Source organism: Primulina tabacum, chromosome 1 (assembly GCF_025594145.1).
Source record: "Primulina tabacum isolate GXHZ01 chromosome 1, ASM2559414v2, whole genome shotgun sequence".
Taxonomy (NCBI): Eukaryota; Viridiplantae; Streptophyta; class Magnoliopsida; order Lamiales; family Gesneriaceae; genus Primulina; species Primulina tabacum.
The window spans coordinates 57037802-57064894 of record NC_134550.1 but is presented as its reverse complement, the minus strand read 5'-3'; the positions used below and the strand labels follow the sequence as shown (position 1 = coordinate 57064894).

General features: G+C 35.5%; 2 protein-coding genes across 5 annotated transcripts; one reads left to right on the top strand and one right to left on the bottom strand.

The window, feature by feature from the left end:
* Window positions 1-10794: 10794 nt before the first annotated feature.
* LOC142553324 (DEAD-box ATP-dependent RNA helicase 31-like) lies at window positions 10795-18649 on the top strand. Of its 2 annotated transcripts, XM_075663509.1 has the most exons (11): window positions 10795-11757; window positions 11875-12385; window positions 12602-12708; window positions 13148-13203; window positions 13855-14079; window positions 16450-16656; window positions 16729-16815; window positions 16898-16993; window positions 17603-17818; window positions 17989-18171; window positions 18257-18649. In XM_075663509.1, exons 1-11 carry the CDS (start codon window positions 10935-10937, stop codon window positions 18482-18484), a joined length of 2739 nt encoding a protein of 912 aa, XP_075519624.1. In that variant the 5' UTR covers window positions 10795-10934; the 3' UTR covers window positions 18485-18649. The 2 variants fall into 2 exon arrangements, with proteins under 2 accessions (XP_075519624.1, XP_075519615.1); XM_075663500.1 differs by having other exon boundaries at window positions 10795-12385.
* Window positions 18650-18780: 131 nt separating this feature from the next.
* On the bottom strand, window positions 18781-26808 carry LOC142553305 (uncharacterized). Of its 3 annotated transcripts, none has more exons than XM_075663479.1 (9): window positions 25840-26808; window positions 24947-25135; window positions 24090-24182; window positions 23782-23964; window positions 23594-23696; window positions 23320-23505; window positions 20459-22908; window positions 19398-19978; window positions 18781-19259 (listed from the first exon to the last, which is right to left on the bottom strand). In XM_075663479.1, the coding sequence occupies exons 1-9, from the start codon at window positions 26065-26067 to the stop codon at window positions 19199-19201; spliced, it is 4074 nt and encodes a 1357-aa protein (XP_075519594.1). In that variant the 5' UTR covers window positions 26068-26808; the 3' UTR covers window positions 18781-19198. The 3 variants fall into 3 exon arrangements, with proteins under 3 accessions (XP_075519594.1, XP_075519601.1, XP_075519586.1); XM_075663486.1 differs by having other exon boundaries at window positions 18781-19263; window positions 19398-19981; window positions 25840-26807; XM_075663471.1 differs by having other exon boundaries at window positions 19398-19981; window positions 25840-26807.
* Between the last annotated feature and the right edge of the window lie 285 nt (window positions 26809-27093).

Genomic DNA, 27093 nt, shown 5'->3' with positions numbered 1-27093 from the left:
ATCAATATTAAATGGTTGTCGAAAAAGACGAGTAATAATGCATATCAGTGTATCAAAAGCTGGTCGTTTGCCATCAAAATAAAATGGTTGTCGAAAAAGATGAGGATTACAAACTATAGCAGCCTCATTCCACTGGAGTTAATTTTTAACTGCAAGTATAGGATTCAAATTATTATTCTTTATCCACGCTAAAGATTACAGAGTACAGACTCTTCGGTATTGATCTAAGTAAGCCACAATAAGGTAGAAGGGGTCTTCAATCCCGAAATAGGAGAGCAAGAGTCATTTTTTTACCCCCAATTCAAGGGTAACCAATGATGCATGCTCCCCAGCAAACTCAAGGAAGTCCATAGTCACCATCAATTACTGCCATACAAATTCAGTATTTTCCCTTCACAAGGACACTATACATCGTCTTAGCAAAAATCCATCTGATCCCTGCATTTCATTTGACATTCAAATCCAAAATACTCAGGAACTTAATTCATCACATAAAATAATGTCTGATAAACCCATTCAGAAAGAGATTGCAGACATACGCAATCACCAACAGCACTGTATTCACAAGCTCCCAACAGCCATCGTTTTTCACAATGTAGAGAGTCAAAATTCTAAGAAAAATAACTTAGTCTCCGCTCCACATCTTATTAGCAATGAGCAGTAGTGGAGGGAGAGAGGGTCCAGTCGTGTGGTGGCCGGCTCCCTACTATGGGGTAAAATGTATTTTGCCTCCTAAATTTTGAGTGTTTTACTTCCGCCACCAACTAAAATTACTCCGCTAGAAACCAAGAGAGCTTTTCAGTCCCAATAACCAGAACAGGCACGCACCAAACTTCCGGCCTTTTACTACCTTCAAACAGTTCATCATGAAAGACCATACATTTAGCAGATACAATTTACTGATAAATCAACAATAGAGACAATGTTTAGCACCGAGATTTATACTTTATAACAAGAAGAGACCATTAATATTCTAACTCTTCACTTTAATCAAATCAAGGCAGTAGCACACCACAAGTTTGAAGCAAGAATGATAATTCGGGGGGAGAAAAACCAAAAAATCAAAAATTATTTTCTCCTACATAACTGAAAACACCAAATTTTCAACCTTTTGCAGATGTCCATCACCAGGTGCAAAATTACCCCATATATTTTAATTTTAACCCATAAATATACATCCATCCAAATCTAAGAATTCCCACAGCCACTATGACTTAAATAGTAGAAAAGATCTACAGTATTTAATCATTATTATGAAACCAAAACTATAGACCCACGTGGATTTAAAAAAATATATATATCAAGAAAGTCCCTTTTTAAGCAGCTTGAACTTCAACTGCTCGAAAAGATCCCATCTTTAGGATTATATCGACAAATTATCCAACACCAGTAAAGTCAAGTAGCAGATTCGGACTAAAATTTAAACATGAGAAGTAAGAGTTCAAGAACTCTTTACTGTGTTTGTTTCAGCTTGCATTGCGAAAACCAAGAAAACTTATGCTTATATTCCTGAAGAGCAAGAAAATTGGCAACATAGGGTCAAATAGCAGGGGAGCAACTGAGAATTTCTGCCCATGGTGAAGTTGGTTAGAATCATGGAGGATTTGCTTTTGGTAAAAATGGTGGCTGTGGTGAATCTTGTGAGAGGTTTTATATGGTTTTGTTGTTGCTGTCACTGGCGAGGGTGGCGCGTGTTCGTATAGTGATAAGTTTGACATGGAGACTGGAGAGAGAGAATTTTATAAAAAAAAAAACTCACAAGAGAGAGAGAAAGGGACCAAAAATCTGCACTGTGCCCAAATAATGTGAGTGATTAAAATGTTGGCAAGTGTGTCCAACGAAGATCTAATTTAGTGAAGCAGAAATTAATCATCTATGTGTGCTCCTTGAGTTTAACCCTTCCCAAGTCAATCCCCTGTTCAAAAAACAAAAAAATTCTCCAAACAGCCATTCCTATTCTATTGGCTTTTCTGGATACTTGCTTTTAGACAGTGATCCGAAATCAATATGGCGTGTTGCGGGTCCTGATATGAATTTTCCATACACTAAGGTACCCACCTGTGGCTTCGCTTCGGTCTGGATCCTTGAGTGAAGCTTGTCTACAAAGGCCACCACATATATCATCAACAAAATAAATAAAATCTTCACTTTTGCACAAAATGTTCATCAGGTGAGCCGACGATGAATCTGTCGTGAACGAGCTCCATCGTATTAGTTTTTCAGAATAAATCGAGAAATTGGATTTGGGCTTAAAAAAATAACAAGACTGGCAGTAGATATTAGTATTGGAAGTTGATAATTGAAGCAATGGCGACATTAATACATTGATTAAATGATTTGTTGAACTCGTGATACAATCTTTCATGTATAAATCGATTTGATCCATCTATTAATGATTAAAAATATTTGATATTTGGTAATATTTTAGACATTTAAAATTCAATGAATGAAATATATTTTAAATTAGCAGCCGACAGTAAAATAGTTTTTATCTTATTAATGCCTGAATGCAAATAACACGTAAAGATAGCTGTTCTGACATCCAAAGGCCGGTAGGGAGAAATTAAGGATTTCGCAATCTAAATGTATGTTAGATAAATATCAAAAACTTGTGTGAGACGGTCTCACGGATCGTATTTTGTGAGATGAATATCTTATTTGGGTCATCTATGAAAAGTATTATTTTTTATACTAAAATTATTACTTTTTATTGTGAATATCAGAAGGGTTGACCCGTGTCACAGATAAAAATTCGTGAGACCGTCTCACAAAAGTTCTGATTTAGATAAATTATCTCAAAATATTTACAATATATGTTAAACGGGTCTAAAGAAAATGACGCAAGCAAAATGTTGCATACAACTGCCATCCCAAGTTGTTTGATTTTACAAAATAAAATAAATGGACCTTACAATTTAAATGGGGCCCACAACGTGAGTGGTCCCCACAGCCTAGATCTGTTTGCCCATCACTGGGAGCGCTCCTTTTGGTGAAAGTGATCCAATGGACGAGCTGATTCCCGGACCATTTGAACTTGATTCAAGATAAATACAGATTTATTTTTATCGCTGTTTATCACAAGTTGTTGAAACAATGTGTGTATTGCCTTAATATGTGTTATTGATCGGATTTTGGTGAGACTATGGTCTATTGTTTTTGGGTATTCGTATGTTATGATGTGTTTTCTTCTTAGTCTAATTCTGATTTTCTGGTTATGCACAGTGTACTTGTATCCGTAAACTTTTTACCTTTTAATATTAAAAAAAAAGTGCGTAGAATGCATCCAGTCTACGTGTTAGTCTCGACACTTTTTTGTATAGCCGATGAGAAAATTGTATAGGTGTTTTAAAGCCCATGAAAAGAAACGTCAAACATATAATTTATTTCTTAAATTTTGTTATAAGATTTTATTTGTGTTAGCTTGTTGGATAATTATCTCTTTATTACTTTTGATTAAAATTATTTATTTGTATACTATATTATTCTACCGCGTGTTGCAACGAGATGTTACAATATCCGACGACAACATTTTATATCGTATACACATAATCTTTGCGTTAAACAAATTAACTTTCAAACATCATTATGGGCAGTAGCCTAAATTAAACATTTGGCCCCACTAAACTTTAGTTTGGTATCTAGTTAATTAGTAGAGTTCATCATTAAAACCGTTGAGTAAATCAGGTACAATAAAATTCATGACAAATAAGAATAAAGCTCACAAGATTGTTTTTCAACTTACAAAATATCATTTTCTCGCATTTGGAAGGTACATTTTTATTTTATATTTTAAAAGAATTTTACTCTTTTGAGTACATATCTTGAGGCATTCTTAAATTTGGACGCCTCCAACAATGTTCGTGATGCAGATGATAAATCATAAAATTTATTTTTTGGAACATTGAAGTGTAATCTGGCTACTTAGAGTGATTGTTCATAAGATTGGTTGATCACCCGCATTAATAAAATTAGGGGTGGAAATTCGAATTTGGGTTTCGGGTATCCAACCTTAAAAACCCTACTGATTTGTTTTTTTAAAAAAAAAATTAGAGCTTTAATTAAATGTTTAGTAGGATCATATCTTTGGAAAGAAGGCATGACATACATTAACGAATAAATAAATCTCGTGGGAATTTGCAGAAATAGCGTGATTAAGAGGGAAGCATAGCGCCATGTTATTTTCATCGCAATTTGAAAGATAAACCAACAAATTGGTACTGCATATACACAATATATATAAGCCAAAAACTTGTGTGAGACGGTCTCACAGTCGTATTTTGTGAGACGGATTTTTTATTTGGGTCATCCATGAAAAAGTATTACTTTTATGCTAAGAGTACTACTTTTTATTGTAAATCGGTAGAGTTGACACGTCTCACAGATAAAGATTCGTAAGACCGTCTCACAAGAGACCTATTCTATATATAAACACATGCATAAAACATTAGTATTGTTCAGCTTTTAAGGGTTTATCTTTCTTTCGTAGAAGGGTTGTTGGTATTGTGAGAAAATCATGGACGAAACAAAGTGGGAAACCGTACTCGAAGAAATCTCATCCTCGTGTCGTCTCATTTTTTAGCTAACGGGTCTTTTGAGGTGGTGACTAGTTCTGAGTGAACCCTAAACACTAAAAAACCCAAACCCAACCTGAAAAAGTCAAAACTCGATAAGGTGCTCGACTAGTCGAATAGCCTAGAAAATCGGGTCGAGGTCGAGTAAGTAAAATGCTACATGACAAAATCGTATACTCGACACGAACTACCCCACACCTGAAAAATTAGACATGTGCCCACCCCTAAATGCAGAGCCCTCTGTCTGCTACGGAGCAGAGTTTTGTAGATTAATTTTGTAATTTTTATTTTTAAGTTTTTTTTATAAAAATGACCATTGGAAGTAGCATAAATAATGAGCGTTTATGTCATATTTGCATTTGCTAATCTAATATAAACATAAAAATATATAGTAAAAAATATATCAACTAATTAAGATACATTATAACTAGTAAATAAAAAATTAACCATTTAAAGCCAAGTATTCATTGGCCTAATATAGGTCACTGAACAATGATAAACATAACGCCCAACGACCCATAAAATCTTTTATTCCAATCTTATTTGCGTTGATAGTTTTGATAGAAAATTACGGCCTCCCGTGGAATAATGAGCAGATGACACGTGTGATTTGTCTGCATCCTAGTACAGCAACGAATGACATGAATCGCGTATCCATCCCCACCATCACTGTCCGACAGCGCAACGGCTCATGCACACGTGTAATCCATCCAATGGTTGATCGTGGCTTGCGATAGTCCATTGTTTATTTCGGGTCGTTGAATTTTCTCTCGTATAATAAAATTTAAATTCGGGAACATATAATAAAATTATAAAATATAGATCAAACAGTGTCATATTTTTTCCAAAAAAAAAAAAATTTTATGTAACACCTCGTAATTATTTAGTAATGTTCGATTATAATATGCCTACTTCATTGTGCACATGCTGAACAATAAAAAGAAAATTTGCAAATTAAAATGATGCAATTCCAGATTACTCGTGATAAATATCAATGAAAGGAGGATACTTGGACATGCGTTATATAATTATAAATTATAATAATACACACAAATGCCCACAATAATAATATATTTACCTGATTCTGGATAATTTATAAGAATATATGTCTACGTATGTTTGGGATTAAAAATTTGTTTATTTGTCGGTATTCCGAAATTTTTTTATAGTTCAATCATCAATACCAATATGTATGTTTATTTAGGAAGTACTCGTGACAATATGACGTTAATCTTCAGGGATCTTTATTCATGAGACATATCAATTTTGTATATATTTATAATAAAAAATAATATTTTTTTGTATAAAAAATAATATTTTTTTAATGAGTGACTCAAATAAAATATTCATCTCATAAAATTGACCAATTACACCGTTTTGCAAGAATTTTGTATCGACGTTAGTTCGGAAATTTAGGTACTTAGATTTTGATATCGATTTTATTAATTTGGTCCTTGGGCCTATTCTCTGAGCTTCAGATTGTGTGTTTGTGTAGTGCTAATTCTTAAACCACTAATTGTAAGTCTATATCAATTAACCCATAAAAAATTATTATTCTTTTTATAAAAATAGAGATACTGTTAATTAATTCAAATCAATAGCAATTAAATGGAGACGGATGACCACATCCTGCTAGATAATACATAGAAGAAGTGATAATTGCTAAAATATGGACAACCTGGTTAGTTGTTCTTATTCACAAAAACCAACTCACAACTCGATATCTCTGAAGCTGTGATTTTGCAGTAGTCTATAATCAATTAAAGTCTAGATAAATCTAATGGACATCTGATTCAACAGACACATTTGCAACGTATATATACACACAAATGCACCGACGCACTTGTATAATATTTTTTATAATTAATTTATTATATTTAAATGATGATAAAAATATAATTATAAGAAATAGTGAGGGGCTACATTTTAATTTTGATATATGAACAAAAAATAATAGGAAAAAAAGAGAAAAAAAGACCAAAATATAAATTGGATCAATGTACACATGTTTTAGGTTTTAATTCCACAAACCGTGAGCAACTTTGGGACAAATTTCAAACTTGGTGACCCCTAAATATTCAAAGCCCTTTTTATGGCCATTTTGTTCTGACGAGGGGAAAAAATCCGTCTGGACCCCGTTCCTTTTATTTTCTATCCGTGCTAACCTCGTTTTCTATGCTCCCTCCAAAAGATAAGAATTTCATGCAAGGATTTGTTTGTTTTGTGAATTTTTTATTTTATGGACTTCCTACTGTGTCGTATCAGGCGTCAAAACCTAAATTAATAGATATTTCATAAACATCTTATAAAATATTTCATAAACTTATATATTACACACGAAGGGGCCCATTTTAATTTAAGATTATTACCAAATTTATTTTTGGGTGGGACCACTTGATTTGGTCAAACTAATGACATGGCAGTAATATTTCTAGCGATTTCAAATATATGTTTCAAGGGTAGTCTCCTGTGAGACGGTCTCACGAATCTTTATATGTGATACGCGTCAACCCTACCGATATTCACAATAAAAAGTAATATCCTTAGCATAAAAAGTAATATTTTTTCATTTATGACCCAAATAAGATATTCGTCTCACAAAATACGACCCGTGAAACCGTCTCACATAAGTTTTTGTCATGTTTTAAAATAATTGTTTACACTTCAAACATCTTTCTAGACCATTATGAAAATGATGTGATCAATACATCGAAGAGAGAGAGTAGAGATGGCAAAGGACTGGTTTGACCAAATCCGATACCTAACCTGTCTCACTTTAGACCCATCCCAACTCGCAAACGCGACGGATCTAATCCGAGTCAGATCCGTTGGACGAGCTAAAAATTCGGTACTTTTTAAATTTTAATCATTATACAATAATTTTTAAGAAAGTAATAAATCATTAAATTTACTTTTAAAATTTATATTGATAATATTTAGTAACAAAATAAAATATTATCACAAGTTAAAATCTATTAATTTGTATTCAACTTGTAACAAAATAAAAATTATAATTATATATATTTATTTTAAACACATCATTATAAAATAAAAATATTTCAATTCTAAAATATTATGAGCTAAAACTAAGTATTAAGGTATACATTTTCAATAATATATGTGTGTGTACATGTTTATGTACGCTTATATATTAATATATATTTGTTGAAAATGGAAATTATACACTAAACAGAGTGAACCAATTTACATCATAAATAAACAAAGGCAAAGAAGAGACATGGTCTTCAACCAGTCATAAAATCTACTGCCCTAGCCATAACATGGGAAGCTAGATTGCTGATCGATAAACAAAAATAAATAAACAAGTTTGAAATCATTCGGCTTCAACAAGCATACCCAAACTAGAATCATCCAAAGCCAAAACATCTAGAGCATCAACTCCAAGTTTAACATCTGAATTTATAATAATATTTGGATAGTGCAGTTCTTTGAGACAGCTTAGAGCCTCCCGGTCCCCGGACCCCCAAAGCTTCCACAATTTTTTGGTCTTGAATGCCCAGAATACTACCTTGAACCGCGGCGATTACTGTACCTTTTGAATCTTTAAGTAAACAACCATAACCCATGCAAGGATGAGCACAACATAATGCAACGTTGACACTATATTTAAGATAATAGTTCGGTGGATTTTTCCACTGCAATAAAGGCCTTTGTCGTAGATAGGTGTGGGTGGTTCGGTCCTAGGATGTGTTGCAATCCAATGATAATGAATATCCATAGCAGATGAAGAGATGAATACAACCGGTTTGCACTTTCCTTGCCACGCAACTTCATTACGAGTCTGCCAAATACTCCACCAAATCATTGTTTCCATCTCACCATCTCCTGGATATTTAGTACTGACAAGATTGTGTCACCATTCAAACAGATTAACCGCTGACCCATTGTTGCTTCCAATCGAAGTTGGACTTCATACCCTTCGCACAAGAAGACATGAAGCTAGTGTGTGCAGCCGGCCAACTTCTGCCTCATGACGGCACAAGGGACATCACTCAAAGACCGCAACTCTATGATTATGTATCGCCTTCATGGTTGTCAAAATGTTGGATAAGCTCCTCCAAAAAATTTCCACCTTTTATTGGGACTTCTAATTTCCAAATCAACTTCTAATTAACACCCACATTGGGAGGGACATGAAACTGATGCTATATTAAAACCTTGTATCCGCTTTAACAGAATAAAAGCCTTTCCAATCCTCCTCCAAATCCAGCAGTCATCATGAGACAGACGGCACGACTAAGTTGATAATCGATCGCAGCTCTGGTGCTCTTTCGATAAATATTTGATTCGTGTTCGAATTTATTCAACTTGAGATGAACTCAAACATGTTTCGAATTTATTCCGAACTCGAGACAATTATTGTATTCGATAATTCATGAATCGCTCGCGAATCTTAATATTTTATTAATATAATATAATCATACATTAAAATATATATAAATGAAGTTTCTAGCTCTTGAACGTTCATTCTCGAACCTTACTATCCGAACAATAGTTCGAATAACTCGCGAATTAGTTTAATTAGTTTGAGCCAAACTCGAACATCTTTCCGAACAAAACTCGATCCAAGAAACTAGAAAAATTCAAGCTTCGAATCGAGCTCGGATATATTCAATTCGAGAATTTTTACTAATATTCGTTTACACCCCTAATTGTTCCTCGACTGCGTTCCCAAGTAAACCAATGCCATTTCATCTCCAAATCAAATAAGCCACAATCAGTTAGTGTATCCCAGAAACCATTTACAAGTAAGGTGGGATGAAGTAATCTACCATTTTTTCAGAATGAGTTAAAATATCATTAAAATCTCCGATGCAACACCACAAAAGAGACGAACGATGAGATATGGCACATAATAAATCCCAGAAAACGCATCGTAGACTCCTCTTAGGAAAACCATAGAAGCATGTCAACCGACAATCAGACCTTCCGTGAACAGAGACTACCACATCTATTAAACACAAAAACTTTTATAAGATAGCTTCAAGAGTTGTTAATCTTGTTAGACAAATATTTTAGGTTATCCATTAACCAAATAAGTTCTCAATTAACTTATCTAGATAATCGAAAAACTTCTAACATATTTGATCCAAGTGACTAAGAACTCCACGGAAAAAAAACTATGAAATGAGAGTTCTTTATACTTGAAGTTGGGTCAAGTATAGACATCCCACGTGTTATTAGTTTTCATTCTTTTTTCAGGGGCCTTCTAACATCCGAAGATAGTCGGAGACGCATAACTGTAGTGGAAGAATTAGAGAAGAAGATGGTTAAAATTTCAAAATAGAGAATGAAATTACATTATCACATGTTAGTTTTTTCTTTTACTAAGTTGAAGGTCATTTCTTGACTTTTTCACATGTGCATACCAAAAATAGGTTCTATCAACTCATCTGACTTTATCAAATAGTAAGAGAGAGTAAGAGGTAGTGATGAGAAAGATCCATCAAATCCTAAGACACGCATCAGACTCATTTTATTGGGTCTAAACCCGCTTCATCGAGACATGTTTAATATGATATTGCGTTTAGATTCGATGTATTGTCATTTAGAGGTGTCAATTCCGGTGGGTCGGATTCGTGCACAGCACTATTTAAAAATCGATCGACCCGAACCCGATCCAACCCGAAAACTCCCGACCCGAACACAAATCCGACTAACCCGCTCAACCCGATTAATCCGATTTTTCAATTTTTTTTAAAATTAAATAAAATTAATAATAATAATAAGTTAAACATATAATAACAAAATTTCTCTTATTTTTATGATTTAAATTTAAAATTCTAATCGTAGAAAAATAAAATATATTTAGTAAATTATATAAACAATTGTTTAAAAAATAAAACTGTACAAAATAAATATTAAATTATGCAAATTTATGATATAAATATATAATAATATTTTTCATACATATAATATATAAAAATATAGGCACTATTTATTAATTAAATTGTTTTTAAAAGAAACTAAAATTTTCGGATCAACCCGAACTTGACACAACCCGATCATTTTTCCCGGGTCAGCTATTGAGTTCAACTCGATCTGACCCGAATTCGAAAACCTTAAATCCAAATCTGATTTTTTTTCAGATTGAACTATGTCAAGTTACGAGTCGAATCTGATTTTGACATCTCTCGTAGAGAAATTGATCTGTTTTTTTTAATTAAACCAAATAATCGAGGAGTCAACATAAAACGGCGTCGTCTTGTCGAATAGATAGGGTTTAACAGTTGCATTTCCTGTCTCGGGTTAAACCCTCACCACATCAACAGGAATCCATAGTGAGTGGGAACTGGGAAGACACTCGAGACCTTTACTCTGTCGCCCATATTTGTGCATATAATGCCTGTCAAGATTTTCCCACTCCACCTGCGTCTCTTGCCCGGAGCCATGAAAGCAGACCTGGTTCTTCTGAGACACTCCAGGGTCATACCCGTTTTCTCCCGAGTATTCCTTCACAAGCCTAAGCATTACATTTCCGGGCCCCCTAATATAAAAACTTGCCTCTCACAAATCCAGGTTTCAAATGGAGGTCATTTTGGCGTGAGCAAGTACTCGACCCGTGCGGGTCAGGGGATGAAGGCATCGAAGAGTTTGATCGAGGATGAGAGCGAGCTCAGCGACTGGGTTAGTGGGCTGAGCTCGAACTCGAACTCGTTTAAGAAGACTCGAGTGTACAGTGATAGTGAAAACGACGAGGATAGTAATGTAAAAAGTGAAGGTTACAAGAGTAGAGAAAGGGGTGGGAAGAGACGAGGGAGTGAGAGTGGATTTGACAAAAACTTTGACCGAGAGGGCAGGAACGAGAGGAACTACACCGACAGTTTGCTTGCCGGGGGAGGTAAAGGTCGTGATTCTAACAAATTCCTGTCAAGCAAGGGAGCGAAGTCTGGGGGGAGGGTGGAGGAGAAGAATAAGAGGGACGATCGTTTTTTTAGCAGGGGAGATGATTTAGGTTCAAGCGACAGATGGAGGACAAATGAGGGGTTCAGAGAGAAAAGGCCAGAAATGCGAAATGGGAGAGGGAGGTTTAGGGGGCCGTTCGATGAGAAAAGTAAAGATAGTGATAGTCTGTTTGGCAGGGGAAGGGATTCAAAAGCGAGACAAAGTCCTAGGAGTAATGAGGACGGAAGAGTGCAAGATACATGGAATGGAAGGAGTGGAGGTGGTGTTCGTGGGAATTCTGCAACGAGGAGAGAAGGGAGAGTGCAAGGTACATGGAATGGAAGGAGTGGAGGTGGTGATCGTGAGAATTTCGGAACGAGGAGAGAAGGGAGTGGAGGTGGTGATCGTGGGAATTTCTCAATGAGGAGAGAAGGGAGTGGCGGTGGTGATCGTGGGAATTTCGGAACGAGGAGAGAAGGGAGTGGAGGTGGTGATCGTGGGAATTTCGGAACGAGGAGAGAAGGGAGTGGCGGTGGTGATCGTGGGAATTTCTCAATGAGGAGAGAAGGGAGTGGAGGTGGTGACCATGGGAATTTTGCTGTAAGGACAGAAGGGAGAAGGGCTGGAAGAAGGGGCATGGCTATTATGGATGACAAGGATGAAAAGGAAGAAAAAGAAGAAGATAAAGGCTATAGAAGTTTCAAGGAATTGCTTGATAGTGATGGTGTGGATGATGATGATGATGACGATGTCGACGATGATGATGAGGAGGAGGAGGAGGATGGCATGGACTTGGCTGAGGAAGAGGAAGAAGAAGAAGATAACGGGTTATTTGACAAAGCAAGTGATTTTTCTGAGTTGCAGCCTAACTCACCTAGAAGAAGTGATACATATCTGAGTGAAAGCAGGTAATTTTAAAACTTCCACCTTGCATTCACATGAATTAAGGATCTCTGCCTCCTGTACTGTACCTATCATGAAGCATTCTGTCCAAAGTTGGAAAGTTTGTGTTTTCAACGCTTGAAGGATTTGTTAATTTTATGTTTGATGGATTTTTTATGCCATGTGAACTTCTGTTATTTTATCGAATTCTTGAACTGCCTACTTACATGTATGTCACGTAGGTTTGATCAATGCTCTATCTCGCCTTTATCCCTTAAAGGAATTAAAGATGCAGGATTTGAAAATATGACTCTGGTGCAGGAGGCAACACTTCCTGTAATTCTGAAAGGTATGCTTAGAAGCTCTTTGGAGTACTCTGTGATTGGATTAATGAACCCATGGTACATGTAAGCACTATTTACTGTTTATAAGTAGTTTTTATGCTCAAAGGGCGACGTCGCTGTTCTCTTTATATTTATTTCTTCTTTGCGACTGTTAAGTTGTTTATGATGGTTTGGTAAAATTAGAACTATATTCCTATGAAAGAGGCAGTTTTATACGGTGGATTTATGTCACAGATGTGGATGGAAGGTAGAAAATGTGATGTATACGACCTTTAATTTTTTGCCTGTAAACAGTTTGCTTTTCAGTACTAGGATTTTATTGATTGTTCTCATTAGCATAGCTTCTTCCATATAACTTAGTTTTTGTTATAGTCTGAATGCCATTGATTTTTTTATTTGTGTATTTTGACTGGTGACAATTTACCATAATTAGTGTTTTTCTAGGTAAGGATGTGCTGGCCAAGGCAAAAACTGGCACCGGAAAAACTGTAGCATTTTTGGTAAAATCCATTGCCTTCTGCTCTATGATTTTCACTTCTTGATGACTTCTTTTGTTACCGGAGTCTCTGACTTTTCAAAGGCTCGGGCTTTGTCCTTTGTGTATCTGTGATTTATCATTTATCACAAATCTAATGTAGTTTTCCCAGGAGCTACATTTTGAGAATCATCAGAGTTTCTTTGTGTAACTTTAACATCTCAAGGTAGTATGATTAAAAGCTTATTGTTAGAGTCTTAGACCATGCGGCCTTTTGCATATCCGTTTTTTGTCGGCTGTATTTAATTGTTGAACATGATGCTATTTTTATGCAGAGGCAGTGACTGATTCACCATTAAGTTCAATCTGGCGTTTTGAAATTATAGTTAGATATCGGTCTATGATGTAACTAGAAGATCCTAGGAGCTACATTTTGAGAATCATTAGAATTTCTTTGTGCAACTTTACCATCTTAAGATGGTATACTTAAGAGCTTACTGTTTTTCGTCACCTGTATTTAAATGTTAAAGGTGATGCTATTTTTATGCATGGGCATTGACTACCTCACCGTTAAGTTCATTGTGGCATTTTTAAATTATAGTTAGATATCAGCCTATCGTGTAATCAGAAGATGATGCAGTATGTGAGCGTCCTTATATTTGGTATCTAATTTCAGCTTCCGGCGATTGAAATTGTTTTACAATCACCATCAATGACTCGTGATCAAAAGCTACCTCCAATATTGGTCCTCGTTATATGTCCTACTCGTGAGCTTGCATGTCAGGCTGCTGCGGAGGCCAACACCCTATTGAAGTATCATCCTTCAATTGGTGTTCAAGTTGTCATAGGAGGTACAAGGCTTGCCTTGGAACAAAAACGAATGCAAGCTAATCCATGCCAGGTACTGGAATTTTCCACCTCGTTAGAGACTTCTTCCATTTGGCGGGTTTTCTGGCTTCTTATGGGGAAATGCTATGTCATGTGTAGGAAATTTAATCTGCATTCTGCTGTGTTTGTTGGTATTTTGTGGTAATCTAATGTTCGGTATTTTGAGTGCTAATCTCTGTCAGTCGGTCTATTTGCATGAATTCTTCTACTTAAGTCTGCTACTGTACTTGAGTTTTGTAAGGAAGCCCCAATCCTTGAAGTGATGCATGTGTTCTCGGTGCAATGCCCAGTATGCCTTTGTTTTCTACTAGCATGTAGCATGTGCTTCGCATGCGAATCCATACTTTATATGTCACACATTAATAAATAAGATATTCTAAAAAAATTAAAACATATGAAATCAAATTTTGTGTGTGTAATATTTACTTTCTAACTTCTTTACAATCAAACAAAAATAAGTAAATTTATCTATTCCAGAGTTGTAGCAAACTCAAATAATTGAAACACGACATATAAAGGAAAGTAACAAAAAAATTCTACAAAATAATGGATTTCAATAATGCTTAAATCATAATTTTCATGGATGGAGCACACATAATGACAACCAACCATCAAACTAAAATTATCACAAGTGAGTGATATAAAAATATCATAACTAATGAAATTATCAAATGGATACTAAAACACAACCATTGAAATTATTCTTTATTTAAATAATACTTAATGCTGACTTTTGCTAAAAAAAATTTAATCTCTTATAATTAAAATATATAAAAAAATCTAAACTTATGATAGAAGTTGTTGGTTATAAATTTTTATTAAATTTGTTATTTGTTGTATTTTCCTCGTCTTATTTACTGATATATTTTAATTTTTATTATATTTACAAATACTTTACTTTTTCCAATATTTCTAATTACTTTGTAGTTGTCGTATATAACTTGAGTTTTTTAATTTACCTGTAATTGAATTAACCGACAATCATGTTCCAACTTTTGAGCTACTATGAGCTTTATTTGATATCTTTTAATCATTTGACTTTCTTTTAGGTTAAAGAATTAATGTGGTATTAATATATAATGGGTAGCTATAATTGTTGAGTTTCTATTGAGCATGAATAGTTAGGTGGATTATAACAAATTTGTGTTGTTTAAGTTACATAATTTTTTAAACATTTTATAGTTAAATAACTATTGTATAATCAATGAGTATAGTAAACTTAGTTGATCACATCTTGATTTATTTTAATCAAATTTGTCAGATAATATAAATTTACAAATGATTTAATGCACTTTTTCGATTTTTTTCAGAGCTTCTAATGGCAAACTATTCAAATCTTCCAATGTATCTTTGTTGAATTATAATTATAATGTACTAAAAATTGGATAATAATGATTGACCATGATATGTATTATTCTGCATATAGATTATGCTATAACAGGGGATAGATCACAATGGTGTAGGAGATCCACATAGCTGATGCCACGTAATAGGATAAAGACTTGTGTTTTGTTGGTTTAAAATGTATTAACAATTTATAACTATTCATATAAAATCTCTACATTTGTTTTTTAGTTACGAAAACTATAAAAATATGTTACTATTGAATTTCACGTTATTATATTATGTTCAATTTATTAGGTTTATTTTACTTCTATTATAAACTTCAAACTTTATGACTTTAAATTTTTATTCAGATGTAAATTAATTGTGCAATTTATGTGATCTATTTGACTCCCATTTGTTACGCTCAGTTTTACGATAAATGATCATTCACTCCATCTAGTCTTACCATATAATGTAACATTTCACTTCTTGCAACATAAAATCACACACCTTCACCTTCCAATTTTATGCTGTTAAAATCATATTCTCTCTTTTTTCTCCTGAAATTTTCTAGACATGTTCTTGCTTATTCTTCCCTTTTTAGTACATATTAATAAAAAGTTTATGAATCACAAATATTTATCAATCAATTAAAGAATTTAAAAAATATAATTATGGCACCAAGTAAAGAAACATAATTAATTAATCTAAAAATTTACGTGGGAAATGAAAAAATACTAAGCTCACAGTAACAATAAGCATAAAGTCCACATTATTCTAAAATGAAACTTGAACCAACTAATTAAAGAATTCAAACTAAAACTATAAAAATGGATTATCAACAATGTCCTATTGATGCTCATTTATTTCATAAAACCATTTATTTTGCTAGTAATAGTATTAGTATACACAAACAATTAATGTCACCAATTCTGAATATATATTTATATAAAGTCACCAATTTCTGCAACTTGTCGACATTCTTCCCTGCTATTTTGTGATTGCAGAATAATTTTATTTATGGTAATCGGTATACAAATTTATATCTTAAATCCAGATTCTTGTGGCTACACCTGGAAGGCTTAGAGATCACGTAGAGAATACTGCTGGGTTTGCAACTCGGCTGATGGGTGTCAAGGTTTTGGTTCTCGATGAAGCTGATCATTTGTTAGACATGGGATTCCGCAAAGAAATAGAGAAAATTATAGCTGCTGTTCCAAAACAGCGGCAAACACTTTTGTTTTCTGCTACTATTCCACCAGAGGTAATTGTCTTTTTTACTTTTTTGCTGTGGTGCTAGTTTAGGGTTGGTATGTTCTAAACATCAGTAACGCAGGTTCGACAAATATGCCATATTGCTTTAAAAAGAGATCATGAATTTATCAACACGGTTCAAGAAGGGAGCGAAGATACACATGCACAGGTAGACTTATTTAACTTTGTCTTCTTTTATATCTTGCTACTAGTCCTTAGTGTCACGTTCTTCGTAATATTAAATCTTTCAGGTTCGACAAATGCATCTTGTTGCTCCTCTTGAAAAGCATTTTTCACTTCTTTATGCTTGGCTGAAAGCGCATATGGCCGATGATGTAAATTATAAGGTATACATGGTTCATACGAACTTTTTATGGTAATTTCGTTGAACTGGACGAACTTTCATTGCTTTTTATTTATGCTTTTCTGAAAGAGAGCATCCCTGATTGTGTAAACTGTTGGGTACACAAGATTTGTACAAGTTCTACATGGCAATTTCATTGAGCATTTCTAGGATATTTTAGTTATAAATTTTTAGAAATGTTGTCAAGGCATTTTGTTAATTGAGACAAAGGGAGAAATGCCCTTCTCCTTCTGCGGGGAAATTTCTCGGAGTAAAAGGAAATAATCTATTGACAGTTATAAAACCAGCAAATTCTCAGGAGACTCGACAATTTGCCAATGTTGCATGCCGTAAATTGAACTATTGAGAAATGATAACAGACATTTGCTCAATGAAACTAAGCAGAGAAGATTGGGAGGATTTATGATACTGGAAAAATTATGCAAAGAAAATCAACTTTTAATAATTTTCATCGTGATGAGTGTTAATCTTTTATTCCGTTATATTATGCGCCCCCTGGAATTGTAAATATCATTTCATTTATCACCATACCATTCATTAGTCTTATCATTTCTTTGTCTGTTGATCCTGCCATGCTTCCTCATTTGCGAAGATTCTTGTGTTTTGCACAACTGCCATGGTAACGAGGCTCGTTGCTGAGCTTCTTGGTGAGCTTAGCTTGAATGTCCGGGAAATCCATTCTCGAAAACCTCAAAGTTACAGAACCAGAATCTCTGATGAATTTCGGAAATCGAAGGGCCTTATTTTGGTGACATCTGACGTGTCTGCGCGTGGTGTAGATTACCCGGATGTAACTCTTGTCGTACAGGTTGGTCAACTTGATCTTGCTTTTTCCAATCATTTAATGTTTACTAAGAATACCGTTTTCTCTTGCTGAACAATGCTTACAGTGTGCATTAATTGCCGCCTAACTTCACTAGTGAACTTTAGTTGATCTTTTGTACACTTGAGATGTGTAAAAGTGAGTTCTTTCTATAGATGGGAGTTCCAGCTGACAGACAGCAGTATATACACCGATTAGGTCGAACTGGGCGAAAGGGAAAAGAAGGAGAAGGTGTTTTGTTATTGGCTCCTTGGGAAGAGTTCTTTTTGTCCGGTGTTAAGGACTTGCCAATATCGAAGGCATCTGAACCATTGGTTGATCCAGACACCACAAAAAAGGTACACACTGACTACCTTAATGCTTAATTTTTAAGTAAATTTAGAAGCTCATTTGAGAGAAAAATCTTGTCCGTCGTTTTCACAGGTCGAACGTGCATTAGCACATGTAGAGATGAAGAACAAAGAAGCAGCATATCAAGCGTGGCTTGGTTATTACAACTCCAACAAAAATGTTGGTCGAGACAAATGTAGGCTCGTAGAGCTAGCAAATGAGTTTAGTCGAAGCATGGGGCTCGACAATCCTCCAGCCATTTCTAAGCTGGTCCTTGGCAAAATGGGACTCAAGAATATTCCTGGTTTGCGCTCGAAGTAGTCTACAGTCTCATGTTTCGCTCTCTACAAATTCTGTTATACAATAGTCTTAATTCGGTTATACAATAGAGAGACGTGACGGCTACCAGTTCTTTAAGTTTTTTGTCCCCGGTAGGTTTATTGAACATAATTCGTTAATTAATTAAGAAAGCAAGGATTTTGAATCTTTGCCCTTTTTTATTTTTCAAAAAAAGTGTTTCACTTACAAGGGAGAGAAGGTTCGATTAAATTATGTACAAGTCTTGAAAATCGCCGTGGAAGTATACAGAAAATCACCAGGATCACTTGTGCAGAAAATTGAGGGCCAACGCACGTAATTACAATATTTGTCATCGAAAATTTTGTGACTCCGTTCATATGAGGCATTTCCAGCATCTTGATAAGAATCGTGGAAAATGATACAAAGAGATTGCGTAATTCCAAGTGCTACGAAAACCTGCGGCACAAAGCAACTCTAAGTGACAAAATTATATGATCTAATTCTAGTTTGTTAGAATTACAATATGTTGGACCTGTGACGGTAATAAAAGGCAAAAAATACGAGGAACTCCTACTCCTTCCTTTGATGCTTCCAGGTTTCAGATGTGCATGTTGGTGAGAGGTTGGCATAGCTATTTTACATATAGACATGTACTGAATAGCGTGATCATTCTTGCACGAAACACAAAACAAGATATATCCCGTTCTACTGGGAAAGGAAGTGGTCCGTTCAGCCTTAATTTTCTTTCTTCCAAACACTGTTAACACGGGCAATTGCTCTGAGAAAATTCTCACATCTTCCTAGAAAAAATAGAAATACGTTCATCACAGATCATTCATATAAAATGGGGAAATTTTTTGAAAATCAAAATGTTCAAAGCGAAAAAAGTAACCAGCTACATACTACAGATGATGATTTTGGTTCATGGCAATACCTGTAATGATGAGGGGAAGATGGTTGATCAGGTGATGACCTGTGCTCAGGGCCCCCATTAAGTCTATTATCCATCCCGGTACGACTTCCCTCATTTAGTTGTAATTGATTGTTTATACCAGAAAAAGCTACCGGACCCAATGAACCAAACTCAAGTGGTTCAACATGAGAACTGTAGCTGGCATTATGATCAAATGGGTACAGCATCACCATTGGTGGAACAGAAGGTCCATTAGAAACGCCATTGGTATTTGCAGCTGACATGGGATGCATGCTGTAAGCCAAACTTTGAGGGCCATTCTGACTAGGATTTGAGCGCGAAGGGCCATTCTGCGACTGGTAAGAAGGGATCGACTCGTGCCTATATGCATTCCATGACCGCTCAGCACGACTCTCACTAGGAGCCAATCGACCGGTTCTTGTGTTAGATTTATCAGGTTGACTGCGATTGTGACTGCGGGTAGCAGCTCGTGATTTCGAATTAGCATTCCAGTTACCTTCTCTGTCACCATAATTATCGTTCCTGTCATGGTTATAATTCCCCCTTCTTGTACCAGATGAATGCCGCTCCCTGACAGAAAGCTTCTGAAGCAATGAAAGAAATGTCAAATTATATTTGGAAAATCGTTTTCAAGTAACTTTGCAGTCAAAGCCAAACAAGGGAATGTATTGCTTCTAAATTTCAGAACAAGACATGCTATGCTAGTAAATCCAAACCCTAAAATGTGGTTAATCACACCCACTATTTCAAGCAATAATCAAACTAGGACAAATGTCACGGCAAGCACTCAGCCTAAGTATGTTAGTTTGTTAATCCCCTCTATCTCTGTAATGCCATCACTTCGATGTCTGAGTAAAATGACAGGTTCTAATCACTTTCAGCTAACAAAATCATAGTTTCCAAATTTTCTTGCACACAAGGTGCTGACTATTTCACATTGACATGCCAAAGCTACAGAACAATAAAACTAATCGTGTTTTTGTCTGTTGCATCATTCACTGTAGTCTGCATAATAGACAAATATACAAAAACAAACGAACAAACATCACAAGCATTCTTACTGGATTAGGTAGGTATGTTCCAGTCCCACTGCGATATCTTGGCATATCATCCATGTAACGTTGGTATACATAGGGAGGTCTACTGGAAACCGAGTGAAGTGGTGCAATAGGAACCAGATGGTGGCCATAACTAGTCATAAGCTGAGAGAAGATGTTTGTGTTGGTTGAATGCATTCTGCCAGTGTTGTCACAAGGAAACTGACCTTGGAGATAGACAGGAGGGACCATCACCGGTGAAGGATAGACCATTGGGGCATGGTACCTTGGATTTTGACAGAATCTTCCAACCTGTAAATTTTGCCAATGGCTAGCAAAGTCGCTATTAAGAATATCAGACTTTTGCTCGTCAGAAGCACCCGTGATAGTCACCCCTCTCAAAGAACTACAGGAGTTGAAATCCTCTAAATGATCAAATTCCTCAGAAATACAATTCTGCCCAGATTCGCTCGGATCTAAAGTATCATCTCCTCCAAAATGGCCACTTGATGCATCAGAAGTTCCGGTCTCGGGGGGGATATTATACAGTGGAAGCATTGTTAAAAATGGGATTGGTGGCCCAGTAGGATAGAAAGTAATCAATCCAGAATTATCATTTATTCCCTGCCTCAACCCGTTGCCTATGAGCATTGGAGCAAATGGCATCATCGAGTCAGATCCACTAGTTTGAGCAACTTCCAAGCCAGACACATGATGCCTTGGAATCTGCAAAGAAGTATCTTGCTCAGATCCTGTGTTCCTTTCTGCAATTTCACTTTCCGAATTTAACAAGGTACCCCATTCCTGGTCATCATCCTCAGCCTGATTAGGTATACGCTCAGAAATATTTTTGCCTTTCCCATGGCTGGCAGATTGATCTGTAGAAAATACTTTCTTTCCCCATTTTTCTTTTGTGGATTTATGAGTCTTCACTGATGATCCATCCCAGGAGCTTTCTGAAGAAGTTCTACTTCTCAAAGAATTGCTATGAGTTGCTGACGAGAACCTAGAACTTGCTGATCTTTCTTCTGCATAAACCTCATTATTTCTAATATCCTGATTAACAAAACTATCACTATTTTCCAGCACTGATCCACGTTTTCCCCTTGCATGCTTATTCTGAACTCTTGTAGCACCACTCGCTCGAAACGGAGGGACATATTTTAAACCAGATGACGGCTCTGGTGGTTTATCATCAGATTGGATTGTGTCAAAACTTTTGCTCTCGGGTTCATAATTGCCAGAGGAGCCAATACCTTGATCGTGCCAGGTATCATTATTGGCTTCTCTGGAGTTCATTTCTCCCGAACCAAAACTTTCAACGCTTGGTTCAACGGAATCTTCAGAAGGTAAAGTTAGTTCAACACCAGGAAAATAAGGGGTCATTTGGGGTGAAACTAATCCATGAGCAAATTGCACATTTGCAAAAGATGGATCCATAAAAGGAAAATTGGTAGGAGCAAATCCAGGTATATTTCGTTGAGTGTATCCCATTGAGCCAAGAAAGGATGGAGGAATTTGGAAAGGTACATGAGGTGATGTTAAATTTAATGGAAGATGAACTTGACCATTGAAACCTTGAAGCGAAGCAGATGCCATCATGTTCACCATATCTTGTTCTTCCTGGTGCATCATCTGGGCAGTGGGGGTGGATGAAAAATCCTCGCTCATCGAATCTAAACCAAAATCTTGGTTGTGACTATGTGAATTGCTGTTGGAGTCAGCTGTAGTATCCAGAATTGGCTGGGGTTCAACATGCCTCATAGACAGAGTGTCATCATTCGAAGAACGACTTTTAGGCCTCTCCAAACTTTCAGATCCAAGATTCTTTCTCCTATTACTCTTATCAAGCCTAACAGAAGGGTCACGAGAATTGGTAGTTTCTGCTTGTACACTGCACCGCACTTGAGACGAGACATCACCATATGCATCAGTCAGCTCAGGACTAGAGCGTGTTCTTGCAAAAAGAAACCGCCCCTGGTTGTCATTAATCAAATGATTGCCTTTCAGGTCTTTTTGAGCTTTAATATAAATTGCAGCCTGATCAAAAGCTGGGTCTCTTCCAATACCTTGTATGCTGTTCAAATTGAATTGACTTTTTAAGCTTTGTGTGTGAGAAGCTGCAGAAAACTCACTTGTTGGTACCATTGAGGATGAAACTTTTAAATTTTCAAGGGAAACACCACTGACATTTCCCTGCATCTCTGTCTCAAGGAAAGACTTTTCATTAATCCTTTTCCCACTCAATACATTCTTAGACTTATCAAAATCACGAAAGCCATCTGGATGTGATAATTTCAAGCGCCATGAATCAGCCACTGGCGCATCAGGCCGATGGCCACTGCCATGTCTTTCCCATGTATTCATAAAGAACTGATTTACTTCATAAACTAAGTTCTCTTTCGGGCATTCAATTAGTCTAGCCAGTCTTTTAGCTCCAAAGGCAAATGCACTTCTTATCCTAAAAGAGTTACCTGAGAAAGAAAAGAGATAAATCCATGATTCATAATAACAGAAAAATCTGAGAAAGAAATCTCATTACATGTCAAATGTTATACTGGAAAAAACTGATTCTTGCACATTGCAATGAGAACTAGCGATAGTTGAAAGCACACAAAATAAGATGAGTGATTTCAAGGTGGATAAAATTAATGAATTAGCTAAATGAAAAACAAACTCCACATACAACACACGTAATCTAAAGCACTTCTAGCAAGTAGCACCAAGAACATGCCTCTGCACACAAAAAACTTTCAGTAATCATAAGATAACTACAAAATAGCAGCAAACAAAGGTAAGAAAACCAAATAGAATTACTAGATAGTATGATTGTCGGTAAGTATGACCAAACAAAGATTAAGAAACACAATTGTAACAATACCAACCTTTACTAACACTGCGCCCAAGATTGTTGTTCACGCGCAAAGGATCAACTACATTAAAATGTTTGGAAACAAATGGTTGTCCATTATTTTCTTGGCCACCAGGGACTACAGCATAAACAGAGCTACAAGCATCAAGAAATAACTTGCTGAGTAGCAATTCTCCGCTGTCCTTTCGAGGAGATTCAGCTGTAAAATAGTGGATATTCATCGGAAATTAGGAAACACTAGCATACATAGATAAAAGCATAAACCGACAATTCAGAGAACTAAATACCAGTTACATCAGGTAGTGAACTAATTGCTACAGGCCCCCATAAGCTAACACAAAAACTGTCCCAGTCAAAGTTGCTGAAGAATTCCAGAAAACGATAAAGAACCTGCAAGTTTACATAACTTGCTTCAGAAGAACACTCGAAAGAAGGAAAAAAAAAAAGAAAGCGAGATACGTAAGAGTGAAGTAACCTCAAGAGGTCCATGAAAAGAATTGTTGAACACGTGAAAAATGTAAAGAACTAAGGTCTCCAGGGCATAAGTAGATATAAGTCCATGATGAGCACCCAATATACGGCTTTCATAATAGCACCAGGCCTTGATCAATATGATACTACGCTTGAACAGATGATTCTGATTAATCAGGTTATCAACCTGTAAATAAAACAGCAAGTTTTCTTCAGAGAGCTATTTTTTAGCAGCAACAATTGATAAATATAATCAAAATGCATATGACGGAACATATTCATCAGATAACAACTTGATTCAAAACCACTCACCTCGTCGAGAAAGCACAGTGTACATAACCCACCAACTTGATTAAAAGATATATCCACCACAATATTTTCAACAAGACATTTAATTATCTTCACCTGAAATATACAATCATACAACAAAAAAATGAAAACGAAGCAGTTGAAAAAGCAACAATCCACTCATCTACAGGCTCTAAGCAACAAATTTGGTAAGTTGTCACAAACTTAAAAAGTAAAAGATGGACTATGATTAATAACAAGATTGATAATAAATATTCGATAAACAATTGTCCATTCTCAAAGGTTTATACTATGCTTGGGCAACTGAGAAACAACTAATAGCACATATATTCACTGCTATGAATGCTGTAAGTCCGCATCATAATTTTACAAGGGAAGCAAGATGTGTTAAGATGGGATAATCTGGCAAGAGAAGCTATAAATTTTGATGTGGAGAGCTTGAAAGCATAATTATTTTAGGAACTACAGAAGGTTGGTAAAACCAATGTCTTAGGATCCCACCTGACAAAAAGTGTATATGACAACCACAAAGGGCACACATTAAACTTCAGGAATTGGAAATTTATTTTTTGAACCAGCAGGAGGCAGCTTCATGTTGGTGCTTTTATAAATGCAGTAATCGAATGTACCAGGAAAAGGCAATAATGAAGCAGATGCATCAGTTGAATACGGTAACGTAGTTCTTCTTGGGATATACACAAAGCCAAAGATTGCTGCTTAGAAGAAACTAAAACAGCAAATGCATGCTCTAAAAATAAATTCCAAGGACAGCAAAATATTTATTTTGAATGAAATGGAGCTGAAGACGGCCAATTTTTCTAAAAAAAGTTAAAAAACTAGGCATAAGTGAGAATACATACTTCTGCTTGGATGTATTGAACCTCTTTCACATGAAACTCAGCATTCTTGTTTTTCTCCTCATTCTCTAACATATCACGCACCTGATTGGCCCATGTATCTTTTAAAACTTGATCATGGCTAAAAGCAGTCAAATCAATGTCTCCATCAGGCAGATAAGTCTTCAAAGGAACAGAGCCAAAAGTACAGACCTGTGGCAAAGTAAAGATAGTCGAATAACTAAATCAACAAGACTAAGAGGATCTATCAGCAATACAATTCAAATGAAACATTGTTCATAAGGACATAGGCTCCACAAAACAATACCAATTAGCTACACTGAAAGATAAATGTTAATAATCTCTGAGCTTCATAATACTGGATACAAGTAACCAGCCATTCAACCAAAAAAGGATTATCTTTCTCATCTCACAGAAGCCACTAAGTATTATCAGTACTTCAAATTAAGTTTCCGTGTCTCATGCAACTTTCACAGATTCACTTCTACTGATGTGGTGTTTGAGTCATTAGATGTGCATTCTAGTTCAGCATCACATAATGTTAACTCCACCAAAAATAATTTTACATCATGAACCCCAAGTATATCAATAATTTGGCCCTCATATGAAAATATTCAACCTTCACGGCAATAATTTGGCCCTCATATGAAAATATTCAACCTTCACGGCTCAAACCAAAATGACTAAATCACCAAGTAAATAAATATTGTTTAAATACCATGAAAAATTCTGAGTTTACTTAAGTCTAATCCAAACAATATACGAAATAGAAATGTTTCCATCTTTATGAAAATTCAAAAGCCACCATTTTATGCATCCACATTGTAAAGCAATCATTTAAAAAGCACCATCCACTCGCAATACTACAAGAAAACATCTAGAATCATTCCAAACACCTGGCAAGGGAAACACTTCATAATGAGTTGCTGCACGTAATCAGCAACAGCATTTCGGCGCTCCTCAGACAGTTGATTGGGCTGAATGCATGCAATGAGCTCAGCAGTTCTCTCCTCTGCTTTCAGCCACCGTTCAGTGTCGAGTGCCATCATTATTGGGCCTGCACCAGGCAAAAGGCCATTCGGCAACGGCCCACCTGTCTCAGACCATCCCTCATTTTCTCCCATAAACTACAACCTTTTCTACACGGTAGCTTATAGCATAAAAAACAAAAAACAAAAACCAAATATATTCCTTCTTGCAATCGAAGAAGAAAATCAGCTTTCTTCAGAACAACCTATAAAAACTCAAATTGCAATCCCCAGAATATAGGAAATTGGGCATATAAAAAAATCCCTATGAAAGAAACCAACAGTAAAGTCGTCAACTTCGAAACAATTTACTCTAAACAATCACAAGATTGGGATAACAATACTAGTCAACACTAATTTTTTTTTCTAGATTTCAATACAGAACTTCTTACGTCCTCGACAATATTAACTGAACCACACCCCAGCTAACAAATTAATACGAAACAAAACCCTAATCAGAAAAATAACCGCATTGCAAACAAAATCATACAATACTTGAACAGAAAACACTCGATTCGCCTTTTGCACAAATCAAAACACAGCAGAGGCCAGGGAAGAAAATAAAAGATCGTCGAGATATAGAAAGACGCAGATAAGGGGTTGGTTTTTATCCTTTGTAGTATTGATTGTCGAAGCTAATAATAACAAAAATCAACTCTCTTGCGTGGGAATTCTTGGTGCTGATTGGGTGTTCGAGAAAACTGGGAAATTTGAAACTTTGTTTGAAATTTTGAGGAATTTGGTTTGATTCGATTTTGATTTAATGTACTGTGTGTCCAGAAATAGGGAAATAATATTGGTAAAATGATTTTGAGGAATAGCAATAGGCAGCAACTGGGTGAGAGAGAATAACAACAATTTTATAAATGATTAAATTAAATTAATTTACTTTTATTGATACTTTACTTTTTATTTATTTATTTTATATAAAATACTCATATATTAATACCATCTTTGGGCCTGCGAGGAATGCGTAAAGCACAATAGGATAGCCAGAAAAAAGTGAAAATTAATTCAAATATGAAATGCTAAATAAATTTTGATTAAAAATATGGTTTTTATTTTTCGTAAAGTTTTTAGATATAATTATAAAATTAAGTTGTATTATAATAATGACATAAA